The 26,647-nt window shown below is 43.3% G+C and overlaps 2 protein-coding genes across 2 annotated transcripts; both read left to right on the top strand.

Moving 5' to 3' along the window:
• Window positions 1-6,679: 6,679 nt before the first annotated feature.
• On the top strand, window positions 6,680-21,150 carry LOC139416536 (phosphogluconate dehydrogenase). The gene is made up of 13 exons (XM_071165258.1): window positions 6,680-6,835; window positions 7,506-7,581; window positions 7,831-8,010; window positions 8,391-8,456; window positions 8,551-8,669; window positions 8,914-8,983; window positions 9,088-9,222; window positions 9,506-9,695; window positions 14,652-14,782; window positions 16,658-16,791; window positions 19,255-19,354; window positions 19,957-20,079; window positions 20,556-21,150. The coding sequence occupies exons 1-13, from the start codon at window positions 6,828-6,830 to the stop codon at window positions 20,673-20,675; spliced, it is 1,452 nt and encodes a 483-aa protein (XP_071021359.1). The 5' UTR covers window positions 6,680-6,827; the 3' UTR covers window positions 20,676-21,150.
• Window positions 21,151-25,314: 4,164 nt separating this feature from the next.
• Window positions 25,315-26,287, top strand: LOC139417292 (somatostatin 6). The gene is made up of 2 exons (XM_071166554.1): window positions 25,315-25,425; window positions 26,099-26,287. The coding sequence occupies exons 1-2, from the start codon at window positions 25,315-25,317 to the stop codon at window positions 26,285-26,287; spliced, it is 300 nt and encodes a 99-aa protein (XP_071022655.1).
• Window positions 26,288-26,647: the final 360 nt, after the last annotated feature.

Below are 26,647 nucleotides of genomic sequence, written 5' to 3'. Positions count from 1 at the left end.
ATACACAGATCATCTGCAGAGTTACAGCCCCTTATTTAGAGTACCAGCCAATGATTAGAACTGTCATATACCAGGTATGACTGAACAAAATCAAAATTACCTAGGATTAATAGTTAGTTATTTAGCACTATTTGGACTGAAATTATAATGGAATAATTAAGGTTCCAATCCCAGCACTTGCTATCAAAACATCTCTGTGGTATGAGAACTTGGTACAACTGCAGTACAGAAACCTGATGCACAGGTTGTATTTACACAGCCCAATTCTGATATTTTTCACATCAGATAAGCTTTTTCAGAGCTGATCTGATTGGTTAAAAGACAAATTACTGAAAAAAGATCCGACTTGAGCTGCCTGTGTAAATCAAAAACAGTTTGTCACCTGTCACGAAGAGCACATGTTCAATTTCATAAACATTTTTCCCTATCTTAAGATGTTAAATAAAATAAAAACTATATTAAATGCCAAAAAAAAGTAACATGGTTGAAGATTTAATCTTAAATCAGCCATAAATCCCCTCTTAACAGGGGAATGGAAGCCTCTTCTGTGCAACAGGAAGTAGCAATTGAATGCAGCTTCACAAAAGAAAATTACAATGCTCAAACATTTCTAGCCTGTCTATGGGTAACAGGGTTGAAGTGTTATGCTTGACCCACTCAGTTTCCCACCAGAAAAAGGCCAAAAAGAGTAGAACCACCTCACCTGCTTTTACACTATGATTTGACTTAGATGTTCAATTTTTCTTATGAAATATATATTTTTTAAAGGAATCGATTCACCATACTAAAACGATAGTTCAGTTCACTTAACAGGGATGACCTTAAAATGAGGGACAGACTTAAATGAATCACTAATCACATTAAATGACTGTCAGTGCAACAAAATAATTATGGTGAAATTTGGAGAAATTGTTGGATTAAATGGTTTGAAATCTTCCAAGAAGTGACACAGGGTTGGAGGTACATGTCAAAATGCTGAATATTGGCACTTTAGCAAGCCTTTATTCACAATTTTTATATATATATATATATATATATATATATATATATATATATATATATATTGAATTCTCCATGTGATCTATATTAAAGGGAAATTCAGTTAATATAACAGGCTTTTATATTTCAGTATTGGTACACAATTTCAACTTAAAATATTAAAAATAACTACAATAAACACAAAAATAAACGCAATGTGTAACGTGTTGGTCCCATGTTTCATGATCTGAAATAAAAGATCCCAGAAATGTTACATACGGACAAAAAGCTTGTTTATTTTTTTTAAATTGCACAAACGTCTTTATATCCCTGGTAGTGAGCATTTCGCCTTTGCCAAGATAATCCATCATGATCATTATACAGGTGTACCTTGTGCTGGGGAGAATAAAAGGCCACTCTAAAATGTGCAGTTTTGTCACACAACATAATGCCACAAATGTCTCAAGTTTTGAGGGAGCATGCAATTGGCATACTGACTGCAGGAATGCTCACCAGAGCTGTTGCCAGAGAATTGAATGTTAATTGCTCTACCACACGCCTCCTCCAACATTGTTTTAGAGAACCGGCCTCACAACCACAGACCATGTGTATGGCGTTGTGTGGGCGAGCGGTTTGCTGATGTTGTGAACAGAGTATCCCATGGTGGCTGTGGGGTTCTGGTCTGGGCAGGCATAAGCTACAGACAACGAACACAATTGCATTTTATCGATGTCAATTTGAATGTACAGAAATACCGTAACACGAGTCTGAGGCCCATTGTGAGGCCCATTTCTTTAAGGTATCTGTGACCAACAGATGCATACAGTTGTCAGAACTTTACATACACCTCACCTTTATATAGCCCTTCTTACATCAGCTGATATCTCAAAGTGCTGTACAGAAACCCAGCCTAAAACCCCAAACAGCAAGCAATGCAGGTGTAGAAGCACGGTGGCTAGGAAAAACTCCCTAAAAAGGCCAAAACCTAGGAAGAAACTTAGAGAGGAACCAGGCTATGAGGGATGGCCAGTCCTCTTCTGGCTGTGCCGGGTGGAGATCATAACAGAACATGGCCAATATGTTCAAATGTTCATAAATGACCAGTAGTTCATAAATCACAGTAGTTATCGAGGGTGCATCAAGTCAGCACCTCAGGAGTAAATGTCAATTGGTTTTTCATAGCCGATCATTAAGAGTATCTCTACCGCTCCTGCTGTCTCCAGAGAGTTGAAAACAGCAGGTCTGGGACAGGTAGCACGTCCGGTGAACAGGTCAGGGTTCCATAGCCGCAGGCAGAACAGTTGAAACTGGAGCAGCAGCACAGCCAGGTGGACTGGGGACAGCAAGAAGTCATCATGCCAGGTAGTCCTGAGGCATGGTCCTAGGGCTCAGGTCCTCAGAGAGAGAAAAAGAGAATTAGAGAGAGCATACTTAAATTCACACAGGACACCGGATAAGACAGGAGAAGTACTTCAGATACAACAAACTGACCCTAGCCCCCCGACACATAAACTACTGCAGCATAAATACTGGAGGCTGAGACAGGAGGGGTCAGGAGACACTGTGGCCCCATCCGATGATACCCCCGGACAGGGCCAAACAGGAAGGATATAACCCCACCCACTTTGCCAAAGCACAGCCCCCACACCACTAAAAATAAACATCCTCTCACTGTCAACTGCATTTATTTTTAGCAAACTTAACATGTGTAAATATTTGCATGAACAAAACAAGATTCAACAACTGAGACATAAACTGAACAAGTTCCACAGATGTCACTAACAGAAATTGAATAATGTGTCCCTGAACAAAGGGGGGGTCAAAAGCAACAGCCAGTATCTGGTGTCTCCACCAGCTGCATTAAGTAGTGCAGTGCATCTCCTCCTCATAGACTGCACCAAATGTGCCAGTTCTTTCTGTGAGATGTTACCCCACTCTTCCACCAAGGCACCTGCAAGTTCCCGGACATTTCTGGGGGGAATGGCCATAGCCCTCACCCTCCGATCCAACAGGTCCCAGACGTGCTCAATGGGATTGGGATCCGGGCTCTTCGCTGGCCATGGCAGAACACTGACATTCCTGTCTTGCAGGAAATCACGCACATAATGAGCAGTATGGCTAGTGGCATTGTCATGCTGGATGGTCATGTCAGGATGATCCTGCAGGAAGGGTACCACATGAGGGAGGAGGATGTCTTCCCTGTAACGCAGAGCATTGAGATTGCCTGCAATGACAACAAGCTCAGTCCGATGATCCTGTGACAAACCGCCCCAGACCATGACAGAACCTCCACCTCCAAATCGATCCTGCTCCAGAGTATAGGCCTTGGTGTAACGATCATTCCTTTGACGATGAACTCGAATCCGACCATCACCCCTGGTGAGACAAAACCGCGACTTGTCAGTGAAGAGCACTTTTTGCCAGTCCTGTCTGGTCCAGCGACGGTGGGTTTGTGCCCATAGGCAACGTTGTTGCCGGTGATGTCCGTGAGGACCTGCCTTACAACAAGCCTATAAGCCCTCAGTTCAGCCTATTGCGGACAGTCTGAGCACTGATCTGAGCACTGATGGAGGGATTGTGCGTTCCTGGTGTAACTCTGGCAGTTGTTGTTGCCATCCTGTACCTGTCCCGCAGGTGTGATGTTCGCATGTACTGATCCTGTGCAGGTGTTGTTACACGTGGTCTGCCACTGCGTGGACGATCAGCTGTACGTCCTGTCTCCCTGTAGCGCTGTCTTAGGTGTCTCACAGTACGGACATTACAATTTATTGCCTGGTCACATCTGCAGTCCTCATGTCTCCTTGCAGCATGCCTAAGGCACGTTCACGCAGATGAGCAGAGAACCTGGGCATCATTCTTTTGGTGTTTTTCAGAGTCAGTAGAAAGGCCTCTTTTGTGTCCTAAGTTTTCATAACTGTGAACTTAATTGCCTCCCGTTTGTAAGCTGTTAGTGTCTTAACGATCGTTCCACAGGTGCATGTTCATTAATTGTTTATGGTTCATTGAACAAGCATGGGAAACCGTGTTTAAACCCTTTACAATGAGGATCTGTTGAGTTATTTGGATTTTTAAGAATTATCTTGGAAAGACAGGGTCCTGAAAAAGGGAAGTTTCTTTTTTTGCTGAGTTTACATTTAAACTCAGTTTTTCACAATTCCTGACATTTAATCCTAGTAACAATTCCCTGTCTTAAGTAAGTTAGGATCACCACTTTATTTTAAGAATGTGAAATGTCAGAATAATAGTAGAGAGAATGATTTATTTCAGCTTTTATTTCTTTCATCACATTCCAGTAGGTCAGAAGTTTACATACACTCAATAAGTATTTGGTAGCATTGCCTTTAAATTGTTTAACTTGGGTCAAACATTTTGGGTAGCCTACCACAAGATTCCCACAATAAGTTGGGTGAATTTTGGCCCATTCCTCCTGACAGAGCTGGTGTAACTGAGTCAGGTTTGTTGGCCTCCTTGCTCACACACGCTTTTTCAGTTCTTCCCATAAATATTCTATAGGATTGAGGTCAGAGCTTTGTGATGGCCACTCCAATACCTTGACTTTGTTGTCCTTAAGCCATTTTACCACAACTTTGGAAGTATGCTTGGATTCATTGTCCATTTGGAAGACCCATTTGCGATCAAGCTTTAACTTCCTGACTGATGTCTTGAGAACATTGGCTGCGTGGTCCAATGGTGTTCATACTTGCGTACTATTGTTTGTACAGATGAACGTGGTACCTTCAGGTGTTTGGAAATTGCTCCCAAGGATGTACCAGACTTTTGGAGGTCTACAATTTTCTTTCTGAGGTCTTGGCTGATTGCTTTTGCTTTTCCCATGATGTCAAACAAAGAGGCACTGAGTTTGAAGATAGGCCTCGAAATACATCCACAGGTACACCTCCAATTGACTCAAATGATGTCAATTAGCCGATCAGAAGCTTCTAAAGCCATGACATTTTCTGTAATTGTCCAAGCTATTTAAAGGCAACTTAGTCACTGTCAATTTAGTGTATGTAAACTTCTGATCCACTGGGATTGTGATACAGTGAATTATAAGTGAAATAATATGTCTGTAAACAATTTTTGGAAACTTACTTGTGTCATGTGTAACAGTATAATTTTAGACCGTCCCCTCGCCCATACCCGGGCGCGAACTAGGGACCTTCTGCACACGTCAACAACAAGCATCGTTACCCATCGCTCCACAAAAGCCGCGGCCCTTGCAGAGCAAGAGGAACTACTACTTCAAGGTCTCAGAGCAGGTGACGTCACCGATTGAAACGCTATTTAGCGCGCACCGCTAACTAAGCTAGCCGTTTCACATCTGTTACACATGCACACAGTAGATGTCCTAACCGACTTACCAAAACTATAGTTTGTTAACAAGAAATTTGTGGAGTGGTTGAAACACAAGTTTTTATGACTCCAACCTAAGTGTATGTTAACTTCCGACTTCAACTGTATCTGCATTCCCAGTAATGTGAAATCCATAGATTAGGGCCTAATGAATTTATTTTTATTGACCAATTTCCTCATATGAACTGTAACTCAGTCAAATATTTTAAATTGTTCCATGTTGCGTTTATATTTTTGTTCAGTATATTTTTGTGGAATGAACCAGCCTCTACCAACTCCCATTGTTTTGCTGTTATTCTAATTCTGGCTATGGGGGTTAGTCAATAAAGAAATCTAAGCCATACTGTTGGTCATTCTCTCTCAGGATCAAAATATGACAAACATTTTGTTGATAAAATTAAGTATATTTAAAATGTTGTATGGTGTCCTGAAAATAGATGTATATGTTGCTTTGATTCTTGCTATATCCAGTAGTTTCTTCTTGGTAATCCATGTATCTAAAATATGTTGGTAGTCTGAGGGTTCTTTAAAAAACGTTACACATTTTCTAACACAAAATGCTATTCAGAAAAATTATGACGAGACTATTGGATCACATACATTCTTATTTAATCGTTCTGAAGTTCTACATTTATATTACATTTCAGTCATTTAGAAGACACATTCAGAGCATATGGTAATAAAAAAATAAGGCTCATGGTTATATAATCTTATGATGATCATGGAAGAGGATAATATTGTCCCCTCTTTGATTTGTTCAAATCAGTGAAACGATCTCAAATGAAGGTGCAGCTGGGGACATTTCTTTCATGAAGAAATACTTTTTTGCCACCTATTTCCTGTTAATGTTTCCTTATATTCCTCAAGTTTCCCAGCTCTCCTGCTCTTTTTTTTTTTTAGGAAGAATGAGTTTCATATTCAATTTCTGACACCACATAGGCTACATCATGTGGTGGTAGTTCTGCATGATAAACTACAATAATAGTTGTGTACAGGTCCGGCAGTATCATTTTTACATGTCGTGCTGAAAATATTGTCCTCAAAGGAGAGAAGTGAAGATTGGGTCAGGCAACAAATACAACTTTAATAGTAATGTATAACATTATTTGGAATTAAACTCAAAGTGCGTTTGGAAAAAGGTTGTTAGATTGTTTTTATATTTTTATTGGGGTCAAACATTGTGGAGCCAAATGATTAGATTTCAATGTTGTCTTGTCGTGTTGAAATTTGTGGGAGTGTAACACAGTTATAAGAGTGACAGGGGGTTTAAACCAATGAAATATTTGATATCTCTGCTCAGTTTTTCTCCACGAATGAGAACTCGAGAACAATATGGCTTGAGCTCTTTGACGTCATCTCACATAGGCGATCCTTTGGTTTGGGTGAATTTGAGGTTTCCTCTTCAAATTGAGAACGAGGAAGTACTGTGGAAATCTCAAGAAAGTCCATTGGCTGTGTGTGTTACTTGAAGACGGATTATTTTCCTTACCAGAAACATGGCAGAGTGAGTATTGCACATCAATGCATTATCTTCTCTGAGAACTGAATTAATATTCTTTCAAACAGCTGGCGATGGATAAACCATCTATTTTTGCTAGCTCACTCCACTTTATATTTCATTCACTTTAGCTAGCAAGCTAGTTAGCTAACGTTAGCTATCCAATACCACCTAGCAGTGTAATATGGCTAGCTAACGTTGCATGCCTGGCATTAAAAGGGCAGTCTGACTTAATCTACTAACTAGCCTAGTTAGCCACCTAGCCACAAAAACCTCTCTGTTTTTACTCTTTGATTTAACGTTAGCAAACGTTGTTAGCTAAGTGATTTGACAATGCACGCGACACATCGACATAGGTCTAGTAAAATAACATTAAAATGTATCGAATAGAATATTGAATAGTAAATGACATGGTAATCTTGTATAGTTCAGTGAATCCTGGCTATTTAATTAACTCTTTCCTACATGATAATTTCAATCAACTTTATGTAGACATGGCTTTAAAATATGCTACCTAACGTTTGTAGAATTGATTCGGAGTAGGCACTAACATTACAATATTGGACAGGCTCGTTTTTCTTGCTTGAGAGGCACCCTCTCGTTTGTTCAGTCTCAATCCAGATGCCCTAACTAACAGATACCAGGACTCTTGACTAATATGATTTTCTTTCCACAGAGCAGATATTGCGTTGATTGGTTTGGCTGTCATGGGCCAAAACATCATCCTGAATATGAATGATCATGGCTTTGTGGTAAGTCTCATATTGCAGTTTATACAGTTACATACCCCCTAAATAGTCTGCAACATAAGTGGTAGGCTTAAACTTTTTACACTACATTGTCTTTCCCTTGCCTAAACTGTCTTACATCTATCGTAGGGTTTCAAAATTCTGGTAACTTTCCCAAACTTCCCAGATTTCCCCAGGATTTCTGAAACACCTGGGAATTTTATTAACGTTACCAGAATTTTGCAATCCTAATCTAACCTATTCTTTCCATAGGTCTGTGCATACAACCGCACTGTCTCCAAAGTGCACGATTTTCTGGCCAATGAGGCTAAAGGCACCAAGATAATAGGAGCTGAGTCCTTGGAGGACATGGTGGCCAAACTGAAGAAGCCAAGGAGGATTGTGATGCTGGTCAAAGCCGGCCAGGCGGTGGACGACTTCATCGACAAGCTGGTCAGTTGCACAAACAGAAAAACAGGATAGAAATGAGGGGTCATGCTGTGGCTGTCAAATGTATCAAGGCTTTTTCAGTTCACCAAATCAGGTAATGGCTGGCTTGGATGCATTTGGGGTATTGAAATGCCACAAAGAAAAAATGTAGAACTAGTGAAATTTAGTCCCACGGTTTAAAATCTCCGGTAGCTTTCCCAAAACTTTCCCAAAATTAGGAGGGAAAAAGCAGGAAATCCGTAATCCTTCAAACAAGATTTCTGGAAAAATTTGGAAATTTACAAATTTGCAACCATACAGTCCCTAATGTGGTTAATTTGGTTGTGCATGGCACTTGCATTAAAGTAGATTGCCCCCTTCTACCAGTCCATTTTCCTTCACAGGTCCCTCTTCTTGAGGCTGGTGACATTATCATTGATGGCGGCAATTCAGAATACAGAGACACAACAGTAAGTTTATCAGAAACACCCATTTCAAAGCTATGGTAGTGTCATTGTCAAGAGTGTGGTCTCATGGTAGTGTCGACTGTGTGTGTGTGTCTAGCGGCGCTGTAAGAGTCTGAAGGAGAAGAACCTGTTGTTTGTCGGTAGTGGAGTCAGTGGAGGAGAAGAGGGGGCTCGCTATGGACCCTCACTGATGCCAGGGGGACACAAAGAGGCCTGGTGAGTTTTTGGGACTCTACCCTTCCCTCTGCTACGGAGGGGTTGGGATTGATGGTTGATTATGACTGTGTCCCAAATAGCACCAGAGTACACAGACTATAATGAGGAGGAGTAGTGATCGTCTGTGAGAAAATTGTCTTAATCATACTGTATTTTTAAGCTTTCCCATATTGCTCCGTGTGTCCACAATCAATGATTTAATTATTATGAACTGTTAAAATGTGATAGTTTTTTACTCCTACAGGCCACATATTAAAGAGATTTTCCAAAGCATCGCTGCCAAGGTGGGGACAGGAGAGCCGTGCTGTGACTGGGTGAGCGGAATTTATTTTTCATGTCCACAGGATTTGGCACAAAATTGCACAACTTTCCCTCTTCCCTGGCTCTACATGTCATTTGAAATGTGCTGTTTTGACAGGTTGGTGATGAGGGTGCAGGCCACTTTGTGAAGATGGTCCATAACGGTATTGAGTATGGGGACATGCAACTGATCTGCGAGGCGTACCACCTCATGAAGGATGTCCTGGGTATGGACCACGACGTGATGGCACAGGTGAGCCATTCAAAATGAATCAAAGTTGATTTAAATTTTGAACCATTCCAGACACCCCTGATGACTTTCTGCTTTTGACTCCTCTGCCAGTCAGGTAATAGATATGTCTTTTAGAAAAGAGGCTGAATGTCTTAGGACCGTAACTTTAATAGCATAAACCTCTGCATGAAATGGTCTCCATAGTAGCTAACTATAACAGCTGTTGATACTGTATGATGTCATGACGTATCTTAGTTGATTATTCTATTTGTCAGGTTCACTTCTGCTCTTGGGTCTCCCTTAGGCTTTTGAAGACTGGAACAAAACGGAGTTGGACTCCTTCCTTATCGAGATCACAGCTGGCATCCTCAAGTTCAGAGACACCGACGGCACTCACCTGCTGCCTAAGATCCGGGACGCCGCCGGGCAGAAAGGCACAGGGAAGTGGACGGCTATTTCGGCTCTCGAGTACGGCACACCAGTCACCCTGATCGGTAAGAGAGAAACGGACAATAGTCATGAAGTCTCCATTTGGAAATTAATCGTCCGCAGTAACGTTTCTCTCTGAGGCTAAAAGTTTAGATTGCCACCAATTTTGACTGACATTTTGAGTCAAATCAAACTTGTTTTGTGTGTATGCTCTCCTTTGGTGTAGTCTACACCTTGTCAGCAAAGTGATTATTTTCTTTTTTGGACACGGTTTATTTTCAGTTGTACCACTCTTTGTACCACTCTGCAGAGCGCCAAATTCAAATTAAATTACTAAAAATGTTTAATTTTCATGAAATCACAAGTGCAATATAGCAAAACACAGCTTAGCTTGTTGTTAATCCACCTGGCGTGTCAGATTTCAAAAAAGCTTTACAGCTGAAACAAACCAAGCGTTTATGTAAGGACATCTCTCTCAGCAGACAAAACATTACAAACAGCTAGCAGCAAAGTAGATTGGTCACGAAAGTCAGAAAAGCAAGAAAATGAATCGCTAGCTTTGATGATCTTTGGATGTTTGCACTCACTAGACTCCCAGTTACACAATAAATGTTCCTTTTGTTCCATAAAGATTATTTTTAAATCCAAACACCTCCATTAGGTTGGCGCGTTATGTTCAGAAATCCACAGGCTCTAGGGGTCACGACGGGGCAGACAAAAATTCAAAATAGTATCTGTACAGTTCGTAGAAACATATCAAACGTTTTTTATAATCAATCCTCAGGTTGTATTTACAATAAATAATCAATAGTATTTCAACCGGACCTTAGCTTTTTCAATAGGCGAGAGAGAGAAAATGTCTGCTCCAAGCTGTTGCGCATGCAAAACTCTGCTGGCACCCAATCATCCACTGACGTGATGTGATCGTTCCCGCTCATTTTTCAGAATAAAAGGCTGAAACTATGTCTAAAGACTGTTCACACCATGTGGAAGCAACAGGGAAAGGAATCTGGTTGTTATTCCTTTAAATGGAGGGAAGGCATGCAATGGAACAGGGAGCTTTCAAAATAAGAGGCACTTCCTAGCTGGATTGTCCTCAGGTTTTCACCTGCAATATCAGTTCTGCTATACTCACAGACAATATTTTGACAGTTTTGGAAACTTTAGAGTTTTCTATCCTTATTAATATTCTAGATTCTGGGCCTGAGAAATAGGCAGTTTCATTTGGCTATGTTTTTTATCCAAACATCAAAATACTGCCCCCTACACTCACACTCAACAGGTTAACCTGGGGCAGTTAACAGCCTGGCCAAGAGACTTGTATCCCAGCAATGTTGGCGTAGTCATGATACAGGGTTGTGTTCATTAGGGCAACGGAAAACGAAACAAGCATTTGTTATTCAATAAGTTCAGATAGTACCTCCCCGTTTCAGAACATTGGCTTCCATTTTGTGCATACTGAATAATTTTTATTTATTGAACCTTTATTTAACTAGGCAAGTCAGTTAAGAAGAAATTCTTATATACAATGACGGCCTACCCCGGCCAAACCTGGACGACGCTGGCCCTATTGTGCTCCGCCCTATGGGACTCCCAATCACAGCTGGATGCGATACTGCCTGGATTCTAACCAGGGACTGTAGTGACGCCCCTTGTAGTGATACCCAGCCCACAAACTACTTAGTACTCTTGTAGTGGTTTGTTTAAGAGCTGCTAATGTTTAGCCACATTAACTGACCCCCACAGTAGTGGCCCAGTCTTTGTTCAGCTGAACGTGATCAATGAAGTGTCTGCAGCCTCCCTAAGAAGATTGGAGGCTTTTCTAGTCACACCACCTCATTTCAAGTGACATAAGGGGGATTTTCAGTCTGCTGCTGCTGCGATGGGCAGCGTCTCCTAAAGGTAGCATCAGGTGGTGTGGTTATTCCAGGACAAAGCTGCCTCCAGCTAAAGACTAAAGTAGTGGAGAGATACATCTCCTAAGTGATATTATCAAACTGGTTTACACTTGAGTTGACAACCATGTCATAGGCCCGTTATTCAGTCTTACTCACGATTTTGAAAATGGAACCACAAGATTGCTATAGAAAGGGCTACTTTTTTCTGCAACAGAAAAGGAAGACTTTATATTTTTTTTGCGGTGTGTTATTGGTATTTAATGTTGTCCCTGTATCATCAGTACTGGGAGGTCCTGTGTGAATGATAGCGGAGAGAACAAAAGGGCTCATTGTGAAAGCAGAGAACTGGTGTGGGTGGCCATGGGCCAGGGAGAGAGTGGACACACCATACAGGCAGGCTGGGGGGTGGATTTCAGCTCTCAATAGGGTTGCGTTCAATGCGGAGTCGGGCGCTTCGTTTAGCCTTACTCATTGTGACATCTTTTTTCTCTTCTCTTCCCCCGCTCGCCATTGCATTGCATCACTGTGGCAATATTTAGCAAGTCATGCTTACCCAACGTATTTTTTCATCATGTGGTGGGAAGTTGTTCCTTTTTTTGAATGTGGCAAGCCCTGCTTTTACAATAGAATGATGGTTACTAACGCTGAGTCATAGGGTACCTTTGTGTTGTGGGCGGCATTGTGTTAACTTTGTCGGCTAGGAACTGTGCCAGCTGTAGGCTTGTCATTATGTTTGGGATTAGTATTAAACTGGATGATGATTAAGGTATAAACGGGATGCCTATTCGATCAAAGATATAGAAGGGCAGAATTTTGGTGGTAAATATTGTCAGTGTCACTGTCAGTGTCTAGCTTACAATACAATCCCTTAATGTTTAATTCATGAAGGAAGGAGAAACCCGCACTCACCTTTTCCTTCAAATATATCCCTTTTGAACCCGCTACCCAAAGACCTTTTGTCACTACAAACATTTGAGCTGAGCATGCCAATTTCAGCTAGGCTATCAATTGTCTTTGACAGATCACAGCTGTTTACTGGGTCATTCCTCACAAAACTAGAACAAAGAAAATACCAGGATTTGGGAGATTTTCATGAAATGTAATCCATAGTAGGGTCTTTTACATTTCATGAAAATCCCCCAAGTCTTGTTATTTTCTTTGTTCTAGTTTTGTGAGGAATCACCATACGAGGACTCATAGGGTTATTGAATTTAATAGAAATGAAAAGAGAGAACGTGTTTTGAGGTAGACCTTGACCACCTACTTGATCTTGTCCAATTTCCTATTGAAAGCATTTTCCCCATTTTGTGCCCAATGACCGCGACCCGGTTTTGACCAAATGTGTTGCTCTGTAAAGAAGCTGACTCTCTGCCTCTCGCTCGCTCCCTCTGCCTCTCGCTCGCTCCCTCTGCCTCTCGCTCGCTCGCTCCCTCTGCCTCTCGCTCGCTCGCTCCCTCTGCCTCTCGCTCGCTCGCTCCCTCTGCCTCTCGCTCGCTCGCTCCCTCTGCCTCTCGCTCGCTCGCTCCCTCTGCCTCTCGCTCGCTCGCTCCCTCTGCCTCTCGCTCGCTCGCTCCCTCTGCCTCTCGCTCGCTCGCTCCCTCTGCCTCTCGCTCGCTCGCTCCCTCTGCCTCTCGCTCGCTCGCTCCCTCTGCCTCTCGCTCGCTCGCTCCCTCTGCCTCTCGCTCCCTCTGCCTCTCGCTCCCTCTGCCTCTCGCTCCCTCTGCCGCTCGCTCGCTCCCTCTGCCTCTCGCTCGCTCTGCCGCTCGCTCGCTCCCTCTGCCTCTCGCTCGCTCTCTCCCTCTGCCGCTCGCTCGCTCCCCCTGCCTCTCGCTCGCTCGCTCCCCCTGCCTCTCGCTCGCTCGCTCCCCCTGCCTCTCGCTCGCTCGCTCCCCCTGCCTCTCGCTCGCTCGCTCCCTCTGCCTCTCGCTCGCTCGCTCCCTCTGCCTCTCGCTCGCTCCCTCTGCCTCTCGCTCGCTCGCTCCCTCTGCCTCTCGCTCGCTCCCTCTGCCTCTCGCTCGCTCCCTCTGCCTCTCGCTCGCTCGCTCCCTCTGCCTCTCGCTCGCTCCCTCTGCCGCTCGCTCGCTCGCTCCCTCTGCCGCTCGCTCCCTCTGCCGCTCGCTCCCTCTGCCGCTCGCTCCCTCTGCCGCTCGCTCCCTCTGCCGCTCGCTCCCTCTGCCGCTCGCTCCCTCTGCCGCTCGCTCCCTCTGCCTCTCATGCCTCTGCCTCTCGCTCCCTCTGCCTCTCATGCCTCTCATGCCTCTGCCTCTCATGCCTCTTTCTCTCTGCCTCTCATGCCTCTGCCTCTCATGCCTCTTTCTCTCTGCCTCTCATGCCTCTTTCTCTCTGCCTCTCATGCCTCTTTCTCTCTGCCTCTCATGCCTCTTTCTCTCTGCCTCTCATGCCTCTTTCTCTCTGCCTCTCATGCCTCTTTCTCTCTGCCTCTCATGCCTCTTTCTCTCTGCCTCTCATGCCTCTTTCTCTCTGCCTCTCATGCCTCTTTCTCTCTGCCTCTCATGCCTCTGCCTCTCTGCCTCTCATGCCTCTGCCTCTCTGCCTCTCATGCCTCTGCCTCTCATGCCTCTCATGCCTCTTTCTCTCTGCCTCTCATGCCTCTGCCTCTCATGCCTCTTTCTCTCTGCCTCTCATGCCTCTGCCTCTCTGCCTCTCATGCCTCTTTCTCTCTGCCTCTCATGCCTCTTTCTCTCTGCCTCTCATGCCTCTTTCTCTCTGCCTCTCATGCCTCTTTCTCTCTGCCTCTCATGCCTCTGCCTCTCTGCCTCTCATGCCTCTGCCTCTCTGCCTCTCATGCCTCTGCCTCTCATGCCTCTGCCTCTCATGCCTCTTTCTCTCTGCCTCTCATGCCTCTGCCTCTCATGCCTCTTTCTCTCTGCCTCTCATGCCTCTTTCTCTCTGCCTCTCATGCCTCTGCCTCTCTGCCTCTCATGCCTCTGCCTCTCTGCCTCTCATGCCTCTTTCTCTCTGCCTCTCATGCCTCTTTCTCTTTGCCTCTCATGCTCTGCCTCATCGCTCTCTCATGCCTTTCTCTCTGCCTCTCATGCTCTGCCTCATCGCTCTCTCTCTCTCTCATCCCTCTATCTCTCTCTCTCATCCTCCCTCTCACAGGCGAGGCTGTCTTTGCCAGATGTCTGTCGGCCCTGAAGGACGAGAGAGTGGAGGCCAGCAGGAGCCTGGCCGGGCCCCAGGGAGCCAAGTTCAACGGGGACAAGGCTTCGTTCCTTGAGGACATCAGAAAGGTAGCCAGGTTACAGATGTCTGGGTTTCTGGGGCAATGCTGTAAAAACAAGAGTTCATCCACATATCACTATTAAAGCGCTTGTCATGTTTTCTCACCAATAGCTGAGGAAAATCACATGTTTTATTTGTAATCAGCCAAACAGAGTATTTTGAACATGTTGACTCATGCTCCCGAGTGGTGCAGCGGTCTAAGAGCTCAGTGCAAGAGGCATCACTACAGTCCCTGGTTTGAATCCAGGCTGTATTCCATCCGTCCGTGATTGGGAGTCCCATAGGGCGGCGCGCAATTGGCCCAGCGTCGTCCGGGTTTGGCCGGGGTAGGCAAAACAAAAAATGCTATAGCTAATTGGTGGACTAGTTGGCCTCATCAGTTTTCTGGAAACTTGTGTGCCTTTCCAAATCATGTCCAATCAGTTTAATTTACCACAGGTGGACTCCAATCAAGTTGTAGAAACATCTCAAGGATGATCAATGGGGGCCTCCCGGGAGGCGCAGTGGTTAAGTGCACTGTACTGCAGCGCCAGCTGTGCCACCAGAGACCCTCGCCCAGGCTCTGTCGTAACCGGCCGCGACCGGGAGGTCCGTGGGGCGACACACAATTGGCCTAGCATCGTCCGGGTTAGGGAGGGTTTGGCCGGTAGGGACATCCTTGTCTCATCGCGCACCAGCGACTCCTGTGGCAGTCCGGGCGCAGTGCGCGCCAACCAAGGTTGCCAGGTGCACGGTGTTTCCTCCGACACATTGGTGCGGCTGGCTTCCGGGTTGGATGCGCGCTGTGCTAAGAAGCTGGGTTGTGTATCGGAGGGCGCATGACTTTCAACCTTCGTCTCTCCCGAGCCCGTACGGGAGTTGTAGCGATGAGACAAGATAGTAGCTACTAAACAATTCGATACCACGAAATTGGGGAAAAAGGGATGATTAATGGAAACAGGATGCACCTGAGCTCAATTTCGAGTCTCATAGCGAAGGGTCTGAATACTTATGTAAATAAGGTTTTTCTGTTTTAATTTTTCATAAATTTGCCAAAAAAACTGCACCTGTTTTCACTTTGTCATTATGGGGTTGCTGAGGGGGGGGGGGGGAGTATTTAATACATTTTTGAATAGGCTGTAACAAAATGTGGAAAAAGTCAAGGGGTCTGAATCCTTCCTGAAGGCACTATACAGCCTATACAAGGTGTTGGAATACACAGGTGATTGATGATAACATTGTGGTGAATTTGAAGGGCACCATTACAGGGACTGATGCACACAACTCCATGTCTCCTCGCAGTCTGACAACGCAACATGGCCATTAGAATGGTATTGCTTTGGGGATATCGTGAGTGAGTGAGATGCCTGTTTGAATGATTCTATTAGACCCCCCCCCACACACACATCTGAGTCCGTGTGGTTCCTCATTCTGAAATTGATCTGTGGCACAACCTCTTCCAGGTCCTAATAGGCCTATGGTTATTATGTGTTAAGAGAGGATTTCCTTGTTACTAAAGCCAATTCAGAAGTCTAGTTTCACCAGGTCATCTAACTGCAGGCATTTCAACAGCAACAGGGAGCCAGGGAGACATGCAAATCCCCTACTTTAATCTTGAAATATAATATGTGACTTTATTCTCAATTTTGACTTTATTCTCTAAATATTGCCACTTATTCTTGAAATATTGCCACTTTAAGTGCTATTGTGCAAAAAAGATATATTATAAATATATATACATACATACAAAAATATGATCTAAGTACCACCACTCGTCATGTAAATGTTATTATTTTTTTTTTAAATTTAACTCTTCCGTAGATTAATCATGGATATGGGAACATAATTTCTCTGCTAATTATCAGTTACTTCAAGCAAATGGTTTTGTCTTGTGTCCTGTTCAGGCCCTCTATGCCTCCAAGATCATCTCGTATGCCCAGGGCTTCATGCTGCTCAGACAGGCGGCCAAAGAGTTTGGCTGGTCCCTAAACTATGGCGCCATTGCCCTGATGTGGAGGGGAGGCTGCATCATTCGAAGGTAAGACCTACCATACCATCATCATTAAAAGGCTGTCAGAGCTCCATTTACGAACCTGTGGCCACAGTGTGAAGCCATTTCTTTTATTCTTGCTGCCACAGAGTGGCAGGTTGACGAAGCCACAAGGAATTTGAGATAAGATAAGATTTCCTGGAAAATCGGGGTGGGACAGGAATGAGGAAATGTCTCTCCTAATCAGAGTTGCAGTCAGTAAAAAAATAAACTTTTGAAATAACTAGCTTCTCATTTTCAGTGTATTGAGAAGTCATTTAATAATGGATGCCCTTTCGTAAATTATTGAATTGGAATGTCAGTTTACATCCTGAATTGACTCAATTTGATATCACCCTAACTCTGGTGTCAAGTCATACTTGTTGTATTCTTGCTGCCACAGAGTATTGTAATGCAGCCAGCTGGTGAGTCAACCACAATGAAGAAGAGAAGGATTCCTGGAGAATCAGAGCCATACAAGAATGAGGAAATGTTGGTTTTAATGCGCAATGTGGGAAACAAGTTGCATAAACCTTGAGCAAACAGAAACCATTCATCATAATGTCTTCTCAGCCCTGTGCCAAACTACACCCGACATTACTTTTCAAAGTGCAATGTGTTTTAACTGAGAATATGGTCTTGGTCAGTAGGGCAGAGCCGTCTAAAGTAGATCGGTCCTTACACTCCTGTCTGAAATGGTTTTATCCTTTTTCAGGGATAATAAAACAGTGACCCTGTGTCAAATACAGTGCCTTGCGAAAGTATTCGGCCCCCTTGAACCTTTTGCCACATTTCAGGCTTCAAACATAAAGATATAAAACTGTCTTTTTTGTGAAGAATCAACAACAAGTGGGACACAATCATGAAGTGGAACGACATTTATTGGATATTTCAAACTTTTTTAACAAATCAAAAACTGAAAAAATGGGCGTGCAAAATTATTCAGCCCCTTTACTTTCAGTGCAGCAAACTCTCTCCAGAAGTTCAGTGAGGATCTCTGAATGATCCAATGTTGACCTAAATGACTAATGATGATAAATACAATCCACCTGTGTGTAATCAAGTCTCCGTATAAATGCACCTGCACTGTGATAGTCTCAGAGGTCCGTTAAAAGCGCAGAGAGCATCATGAAGAACAAGGAACACACCAGGCAGGTCCGAGATACTGTTGTGAAGAAGTTTAAAGCCTGATTTGGATACAAAAAGATTTCCCAAGCTTTAAACATACCAAAGAGCCCTGTGCAAGCGATAATATTGAAATGGAAGGGGTATCAGACCACTGCAAATCTACCAAGACCTGGCCGTCCCTCTAAACTTTCAGCACATACAAGGAGAAGACTGATCAGAGATGCAGCCAAGAGGCCCATGATCACTCTGGATGAACTGTAGAGATCTACAGCTGAGGTGGGAGACTGTCCATAGGACAACAATCAAGTCGTATATTGCACAAATCTGGCCTTTATGGAAGAGTGGCAAGAAGAAAGCCATTTTTTAAAGAGATCCATAAAAAGTGTTGTTTAAAGTTTGCCACAAGCCACCTGGGAGACACACCAAACATGTGGTGCTCTGGTCAGATGAAACCAAAATTGAACTTTTTGGCAACAATGCAAAACGTTATGTTTGGCGTAAAAGCAACACACCATCCCCACTGTGAAACATGGTGGTGGCGGCATCATGGTTTGGGCCTGCTTTTCTTCAGCAGGGACAGGGAAGATGGTTAAAATTGATGGGAAGATGGATGGAGCCAAATACAAGACCATTCTGGAAGAAAACCTGATGGAGTCTGCAAAAGACCTGAGACTGGGACGGAGATTTGTCTTTCAACAAGACAATGATCCAAAACATAAAGCAAAATCTACAATGGAATGGTTCAAAAATAAACATATCCAGGTGTTAGAATGGCCAAGTCAAAGTCCAGACCTGAATCCAATCGAGAATCTGTGGAAAGAACTGAACTGCTGTTCACAAATGCTCTCCATCCAACCTCACTGAGCTCGAGCTGTTTTGCAAGGAGGAATGGGAAAAAATGTCAGTCTCTCGATGTGCAAAACTGATAGAGACATACCCCAAGCGACTTACAGCTGTAATCGCAGCAAAAGGTGGCGCTACAAAATATTAACTTAAGGGGGCTGAATAATTTTGCACACCCAATTTTTCAGTTTTTGATTTGTTAAAAAAGTTTGAAATATCCAATAAATGTCGTTCCACTTCATGATTGTGTCCCATTTGTTGTTGATTCTTCACAAAAAAATAGTTTTATATCTTTATGTTTGAAGCCTGAAATGTGGCAAAAGGTCGCAAAGTTCAAGGGGGCCGAATACTTTCGCAAGGCACTGTACATTAGGACACACTGTAGCAAAATGTTATGTTACCAGAAAATGAAAATAAACGGTCTTGTAGTCCCTCCCTGTTTGTCTGTTTTGTTTGGTGAGTAATGATGCCAGTATCTCTCTCACCATCTCTTTTCTCCAGTGTTTTCCTGGGGAAGATCAAAGAGGCCTTTGACAGGGATGCTGAGCTGCAGAATCTGCTGTTGGATACCTTCTTCAGTAATGCCGTACAGGACTGCCAGGTACAGTAAAGGAGAGTAGGGTTAATCTGCTCTAAAATGCTGAACTTGGGTCATTTTTAGCATTTTCCCCCCATAAGGGTTAAGTTTGGGATTGGGGGAGGGGAAGCTGATCCTCAATCTGCACCTAGGGGAGTAGGAAGTGATGAAAGAAAGCCCACCCCTTTGTGGCCACGTTAGCAACACACACTCACGGCTGTTACCACCCCACCGCTATATTGATACATACCATTTCCCAGCCCACAAAAGGAGAATATATTGGGGCTGTTAGTTATTGGTGGAAATTTGTTTTTGTAATATAGATGACATGTCATGGGCTTCTTATTCATACTGCATTTTAATCGCAGTGTTGTACATGGTATGGCCCAAGACAGGGCAACATTTACAAAGTTATACTGTATTTGGTCTCTGCGTTTAAATAAATAAACCCCTTGTAGCTATCTAATTATGTGATTATAAGTGTTCATGTCATATTGCTTTGCAATGACCTTGTCTAATAAACTTGAAATAAATGTATTCACCATGATGTTCCCAAATCCAAGAGGGTTAGAGATTATTCTGTGTGCTTTTGCTCATGCGTGTGCTTGTCTTTGTCATGGCTGTAGGACTCGTGGCGCCGGGCGGTCAGCATTGGTGTGCAGCAGGGGATCCCTATGCCTTGTTTCACCACCGCCTTGTCCTTCTACGACGGCTACAGACACGACATGCTCCCGGCTAACCTCCTCCAGGTAACAACACATTGGATGCCACGTGGAAGCGTCTCCTCTTACCATGCTTAAGGAGCAACTCAGTGACACAACACACCACTCTCTTCAGGGCACAAAGCTCCCCCTACAAGAACATATGTCAAAGTGAAAGAGATTAAATCGGTCTTGTCACGTGTGGATGTTAGCTAAGGGTAGTGTGTGTTTGGATGCAGGGGGAGGCGGGTGGACTTTAAGACCCTAAGACGATGATGTAACTACCATATTTAAATGGATACTGGAGCATATAGGCCCACCCATATGCCCAGCTAGCAAGGAAATGTTTTACAAAGTTGTGAAAACGTTGCAGAACATTACAAAAACGTTATGTGCCAGCTGGGCTGTTCTGGCGCCCACTCTTCTGTGAGAGCATCTTGCGTTGCGTTATTGGCAAAAATATAGAAGGAATAAAACAACATTTTACTGAGGCAACTCTTATCTCTGTGTGTTTGTCACTTTAGGCCCAGAGGGACTACTTTGGAGCACACACGTATGAACTTCTGTCAAACCCTGGCAAGTACATCCACACCAACTGGACAGGCCACGGTGGCAACGTTTCCTCTTCCTCTTACAACGCTTAAGGAGCAACGCCGTCTCAGACAGACGCAGGCGGGCAGAGACGGAAGGCCAGAAGAGATGAGGGGCATTTTCTAGCTCAAGAAGATTTGTTAGATGTTACTTCTCTAAAACCAAGCATCAATATTTAAAGACCCCTTCCTTCAATCAGACATATTGTATCTTAAGATTCTTAAAAGGGGTTCAGATGTACTATTAGTTTTATTTATGATGAAGTGGGAAAAGTAATCATTGTATGTGTATGTCAACACTTCCCCTATGAGGTTGGTAGTGCAGTGCTTAGTACTGTAGGGCCCATTGCCACAGACGCGACTTCCCTCTTTGTTGCGTAAGGGTTTCGCCCCCAAAATTTACACCACAAGCTGTCGGCTAGTTTCTCCAATCATGTTCGACCCAGAGTTCTCACAGTTGACACTGGATTAAGGTTAACCATGGCACTGTACTGTATTAGGCTAAATAAAGATTTAAATCCCTTTTTAATTAGCTTTTGTGGTCCTTACACTCCAGCCTCGAGCGGAAAACAGGATTCAGGTTTTGCTCTGTTTATAACTGCCCAGGGTTACATTGGGCAGAACGAGGCTTCAACTGCGGCGATGGCCCATTGTACAGTAATAAACTTTGATAAAATGACCCTGTTAAATCAGTGAGAGCATCTCTCTTTCATGAAATCCATTGAAGCCTTTGCTTACCAAATTAGCACAATTCAAACCAATTGAACAATCTTTTGTTTATTTGTAGCCTGTGTAATTTCAAGCAATTTCCAGTAGGTGGCCCTAAGACACTTGTCCCTGTGGTTCCTGGATATCAATCATGAAAACACAGATTGACCATAGACTCATATAGTCTGAAATGTGGCTTGGAAATTATTTAGTGGTTTAGTCAAGTCCATCTTGTCAGTGCAGGTTTGTTCTTACTTTGAGAAGGTGTTGAAGGGTTTTGGATTCTAAGGTTACTGAACTTTTTCAAATGATTGATAATGCATCATCTAATTTGTTTACAACTTTACAGTATGGAACACTTGAGCGGAAAAAGCTAAATCACATTTGTGGAGAGAGCGGAGTTGGTGTCTCACCTATTGGCGAAGGCAATATAGTTCACGTGTTGTTCAGATCTCAATTCACTCTGCTCAGATCTCAGTGTCTTTGGCTTATAAGTGAGAAACGCTACATCTCAAGCAGGCACACAGTTTGTTCTTCCTTTAATATCAGCTGTAGCAGTCAACTGTTGAAATCCGTAGGGCAATTCAAAGCTCATTTGCCAGTGCACCAGATGCACCTGTAGCTTTGGTCTTTGACACCTTTGTTTTAGGCCTTAAGTACCCCTCATTCAGCTTCTCTAGCCATCTAGCCATTATTTTGGGCAGTTAGGTTCTTCCAAGAATACCTTCATTGGCCCCCATTTTAGCAATTGGCTCCTGCTTAACACTGGCACTGGCCATATCTGCCATGTTTCTTTCAACTATCTAATCCTTTCAGATCAAGATAAAGGGTTTTGGAAAAGTGAATAGGAAATGTAGCCTGGTCCACCAAAATGTAAGATCAGGATGGTCGAACGAGGCTATAAGAAAGGAGTCCACTGTCGAGTATTGACATTCAGTATGGAAGATGTACTGCCATTGTCAATCCTTTTGATGGTTAAAGGAGCCTTTATCTCTGTAGGCTTGCTGTAAATACATTCTGGTGTTCCTGTTTAGTTGACTTGACTCTTAACTTCTTGCATGACAAACAAAGCGACAGTGTTTTTGCTATGTAGGCCTACAGATTACAGTTATCATAAAAAGACAACCTGGCTCTTCCATTATCAAAGTTAGGATCGTCATCACCACTCAACCCATTTAGCATAGCTTTGCTATTTGGATTCAGCATTCAGACTTTGTTAATGATACTCTTCTCCTTTTTTAAATAAATATTTGTCTGGGTTGATCCTTTTGTTTATGCCCACGGTTTAATTAATCCATCGGAAAAGGGAACATTGACAATTAGGGGCTTGCTGAGGAGGGAAGTGTTCTAAATGACTTGTTGGGTTGTATTAAAACGTATGAGGCTATTATAGCTCTTTGATGGCAGCGCAGCTGGGTGATGGTGCCGAGTCATCCTTCAGACAGTGAGTCCCAGATGGCACCCTATTGAGTACATTACGTTTGACCAGGGCCCAGATCAAAGTAGTGCACTGTAAGGAATAGGGTGCCGTTTGGGATGTAACCTGTTCAATAATGCATTATACAGTTGTGTTGAGGAAGACACGAGAAGAACTCATTTTCCCCAAAACTTGAATCAAATTGGGTCCTGCAGCATACCACCACCTTGTGGTTTTTATATTACACATATTGTTGGGGAATGTATAGGCCTGCAATTCCTTCCAATCTGAGAAAGAGGAATGGGTGAAAGCTATATAGGGTTTAGGCCAGGATTAATTCAGATCAGCGTTAACCCTTGTTAGCCACATACATAGCTTTTCATTGCTTTTGTTGAGGTGGTGTCAGAGGTGCGTTTAGAGCTGTCAAATCAGTCTGGTCTCAGACTAGACGTAACATAGTCAACGTAAATCCATGGAATTCATGTTACATTTGGTATGGTTACATTAGAAAGAAGGTTCCTTAAGGCAAAAACAAAAGTAAGGTGGGTGTATAATGTGTACATCTAACAACCCAAAGGTTGCGTGTTCAAATCTCATTACAGACAACTTGGATATTTTAGCTAATTAGCAACTTTGAAACTAATTTTTAGCTACTTTGCAACTACATAATGCTAGCTAACCCTTCCCCTAACCTTAACCCTTTAACCAAACTCCTAATCTTAACCCCTAACCTAGCTAACGTTAGCCACAACAAATTGTAATTCGTAACATATCATACGAAATGGATGATGGACATCCACAAATTAATACATACCAAACATAACATATCATACTCATTTGAGTGTGACGGATTTTCATTTACAATGTTACGTATACCCGAGTCCAGGTTGGTCAAATTGGTGAGCAGCTGCTCCTGTCGTCATTGTCACGAAACCACAACCGTCCTATCCCACCCACGTTAGAAGTTCAGAATGAGAAAGAGTAGGCTATATATAAATAATGACACTCATTTAAAACCATTAAACGAAAAAAAAATGGGATTCATATCAGCCTAATCAACATGCCAGTGTTCGAACTTGTAACGCGGCTGCATGGGATTTTTAATGATGCGTCTTGGTGCATCCAATGGCAATGTCCGTGATAGGTAACGCCAGGAGCCACTTGTGGATTTGACAGCTCTAACGCAGTTAATAGGGCTATGTGCAATCCATAGCGCTGAAGATCCCGCTACAGCGCAATTGAAATGTAAAGGGAATTTCCAATTGAGCCGACATACTTTACCAAAGAATGGCGTAAACCTAGATTCAATCAGATCAGCTCAATTGGAAATTACCTTTACAAAATGAAACATTGGTTTCTTTACCCTCTAAGTCTATAGACAAGCTATGACAGAAATTCAAGCTTCGGTTTAGTCTCCTTGGCACTGTTTCCACGTGCTTTTATTTTTATTTTACCAGGTAAATTGACTGAGAACACATTCTCATTTACAGCAACGACCTGGGAAATAGTTACAGGGAAGAGGAGGATGAGTGAGCCAATTGTAAACTGGGGATGATTAGGTGAATGTGATGGTATGAGTGCCAGATTGGGAATTTAGCCAGGACACCGGAGTTAACACCCCTACTCTTACCGGCCATGATTGGGAGTCCCATAGGACGGAACACTACTGGCCCAACGTCGTCCGTCATTGTATAAACGAATTTGTTCTTAACTTACTTGCCTAGTTAAATAAAGAGTGACAATAAGTGCCATGGAATCTTTAGTGGGCACACCTGTTTAACATCCCATCTGAAAGACAACACCCTACACAGGGTAATGCCCCCAATCACTGCCCTAGGATATTATACATATATTTTTTAGACCAGAAGGTGCACCCTCCAACACCACTTCCAGCAGCACCTGGTCTCCCATCCAGGGACCAACCAGGACCAACCCTGCTTAGCTTCAGAAGCAAGCCAGCAGTGGGATGCAGGGTGGTATGCTGCTGGCTTACCATCCTAATGTTTTAGCATTTGTGGCACAAATTCCATTCAAGGCACGGGGCCAATGATTTGGACATGGTGTGCAAAAAATGCACATATCTGTCCCATGGCTCTAATGGGATTTGTGCCACAAACGCTAAAACGCTGGCATGTTGAAATGGTGCCAGGGGAAACTAAACCAAACCATGGATTGCTTTAGCATACAGATTGAATAGAGCACTTAGTTTTGAGATCCTTTCCTAACTTTCATCACACTTTTGTTATTTTGTCCTTACCATTTATTTTTACAATTATGGAACACATGGCAAATTGATACTTAATCAGTGCATAATTACTTAAAGGGGAAGATGCTACAAGTTGTGGGGGAGGGAGGCTTTTAAAGGAAATTACATCCACTTAATTGTGATGTCTAATTCAGAGAACATACTGTATGTTTTTTTTTAATGTACTACAGCGTATTAACAGGAAATGGGCTCATTTTGGTAATTACTCATGTCTGCGTCAAACACCCCGGTTTGTGTGTGTCTGTGGGGGTCTATAAAAATGTGGCTTGTGCCACGAGACCTGCAGCAGCTTCAAGAAAGTGATGATCATGAGGGTGCTGGTGAGTTTAGTACCCTTCGTCCTCATGGTGTGGTGTGGACAAGAGACAACGGCACTTCCCATAGAGGATAACCTAGGATTGCAGCACAACCGGGTGAGTTGATAATAATCACTCCTTATTAAACTCAATAGCGTGTTTAAAGGTTTGGTATGAAAATGTTAGTTTCTACATATGTCAATTTAGACTTTTGGGGACAGCTCATATTTTTGTGGTACAGTTCTAAAGTTGAGCTATGACACCACACTTGATGTTGCATGTTTGTTGTGTAGTAATATCAAGCATGAGCCATGAATTGCAACCACAAATGCCGATATTCAGTTCAACTACAGATAGTTGTTACTGGATACACGCTTAAAGTCGGTTTGAGGGGCAACGTGTCCTGGCTGGTAATAGTTGACACGTGATTTAGGCCTCTATTCAATCTGTAACGCTGAAGCATTAGATTCCGCGATAGAAATATAAAGGTCATTTCAGATTGAGCCAACATATTCCGCGTTTATGGTGAATACAGTCTCCGCTAAAGTGGAAACATTGCCGTTAAATCCCAATCACGCTGTAAAACTAAAGTCCCGCGATGTGGATTGATTAGAGCCCTTAGAAACCGTTCTGACAGCAAACCTGGCTGAGAGGAAGTCATCCATTGGATGCAACCTAACAAGGACTTAACCAAGTGTCAACTCCCTCCATCCAGGATCATGCTGTGCAAATCAAATTCACCTATATAATTTGTTTAATAATACATGACAAAAATGTAATTTTGGTCCAGGAGTTGACTGTGGAGCAGAGGGACCTGTTGAAGACGTTGTCGGGGCTGAATGAGCTGACGTCCAAGTATATGTATCCGGATCAACAGCTCCACAGAGAGCTGCAGGACAGATCTCTCAGAGCTCAAGTTCCTGCCAAAGTGAGATCCCCCTGTAAGAAGTTATTTTGGAAGACCTTCTCATCCTGCTAGCAAAGGCACTGGCAGACAGCTGCTGGCAGTCACAGTCCACACCCTGGCTTCTTAGCCGCATTGCATGAGCAATACTCAATTACTATGAATAAACTGCAACTAAAGAAAAACAAATTCTGATGGATGACTGTGTGACGCAGTACCTCTGCCTATACTGCATCTCTCCTAGAATGTAGGGCAGGCAAGTGGTATTATCTTACTATTGCAGTGGTCTTTCTTTATTATTTTTATTTCAGGGAATGTTTGAGGTGTAGAATTACAATTCCTTGCTATTAACTATTTTGCATGGATTTAATATGGTTTATTGTTACTGTGTCAGCAAAAGACAACACTATGAAGCCTTCATACTGTCATTACTAT

Source organism: Oncorhynchus clarkii, chromosome 9 (genome assembly GCF_045791955.1).
Source record: "Oncorhynchus clarkii lewisi isolate Uvic-CL-2024 chromosome 9, UVic_Ocla_1.0, whole genome shotgun sequence".
Lineage (NCBI taxonomy): Eukaryota > Metazoa > Chordata > Actinopteri > Salmoniformes > Salmonidae > Oncorhynchus > Oncorhynchus clarkii.
Note: the sequence above shows the minus strand (reverse complement) of the source record. Positions and strands in the feature narration are given on the sequence as shown.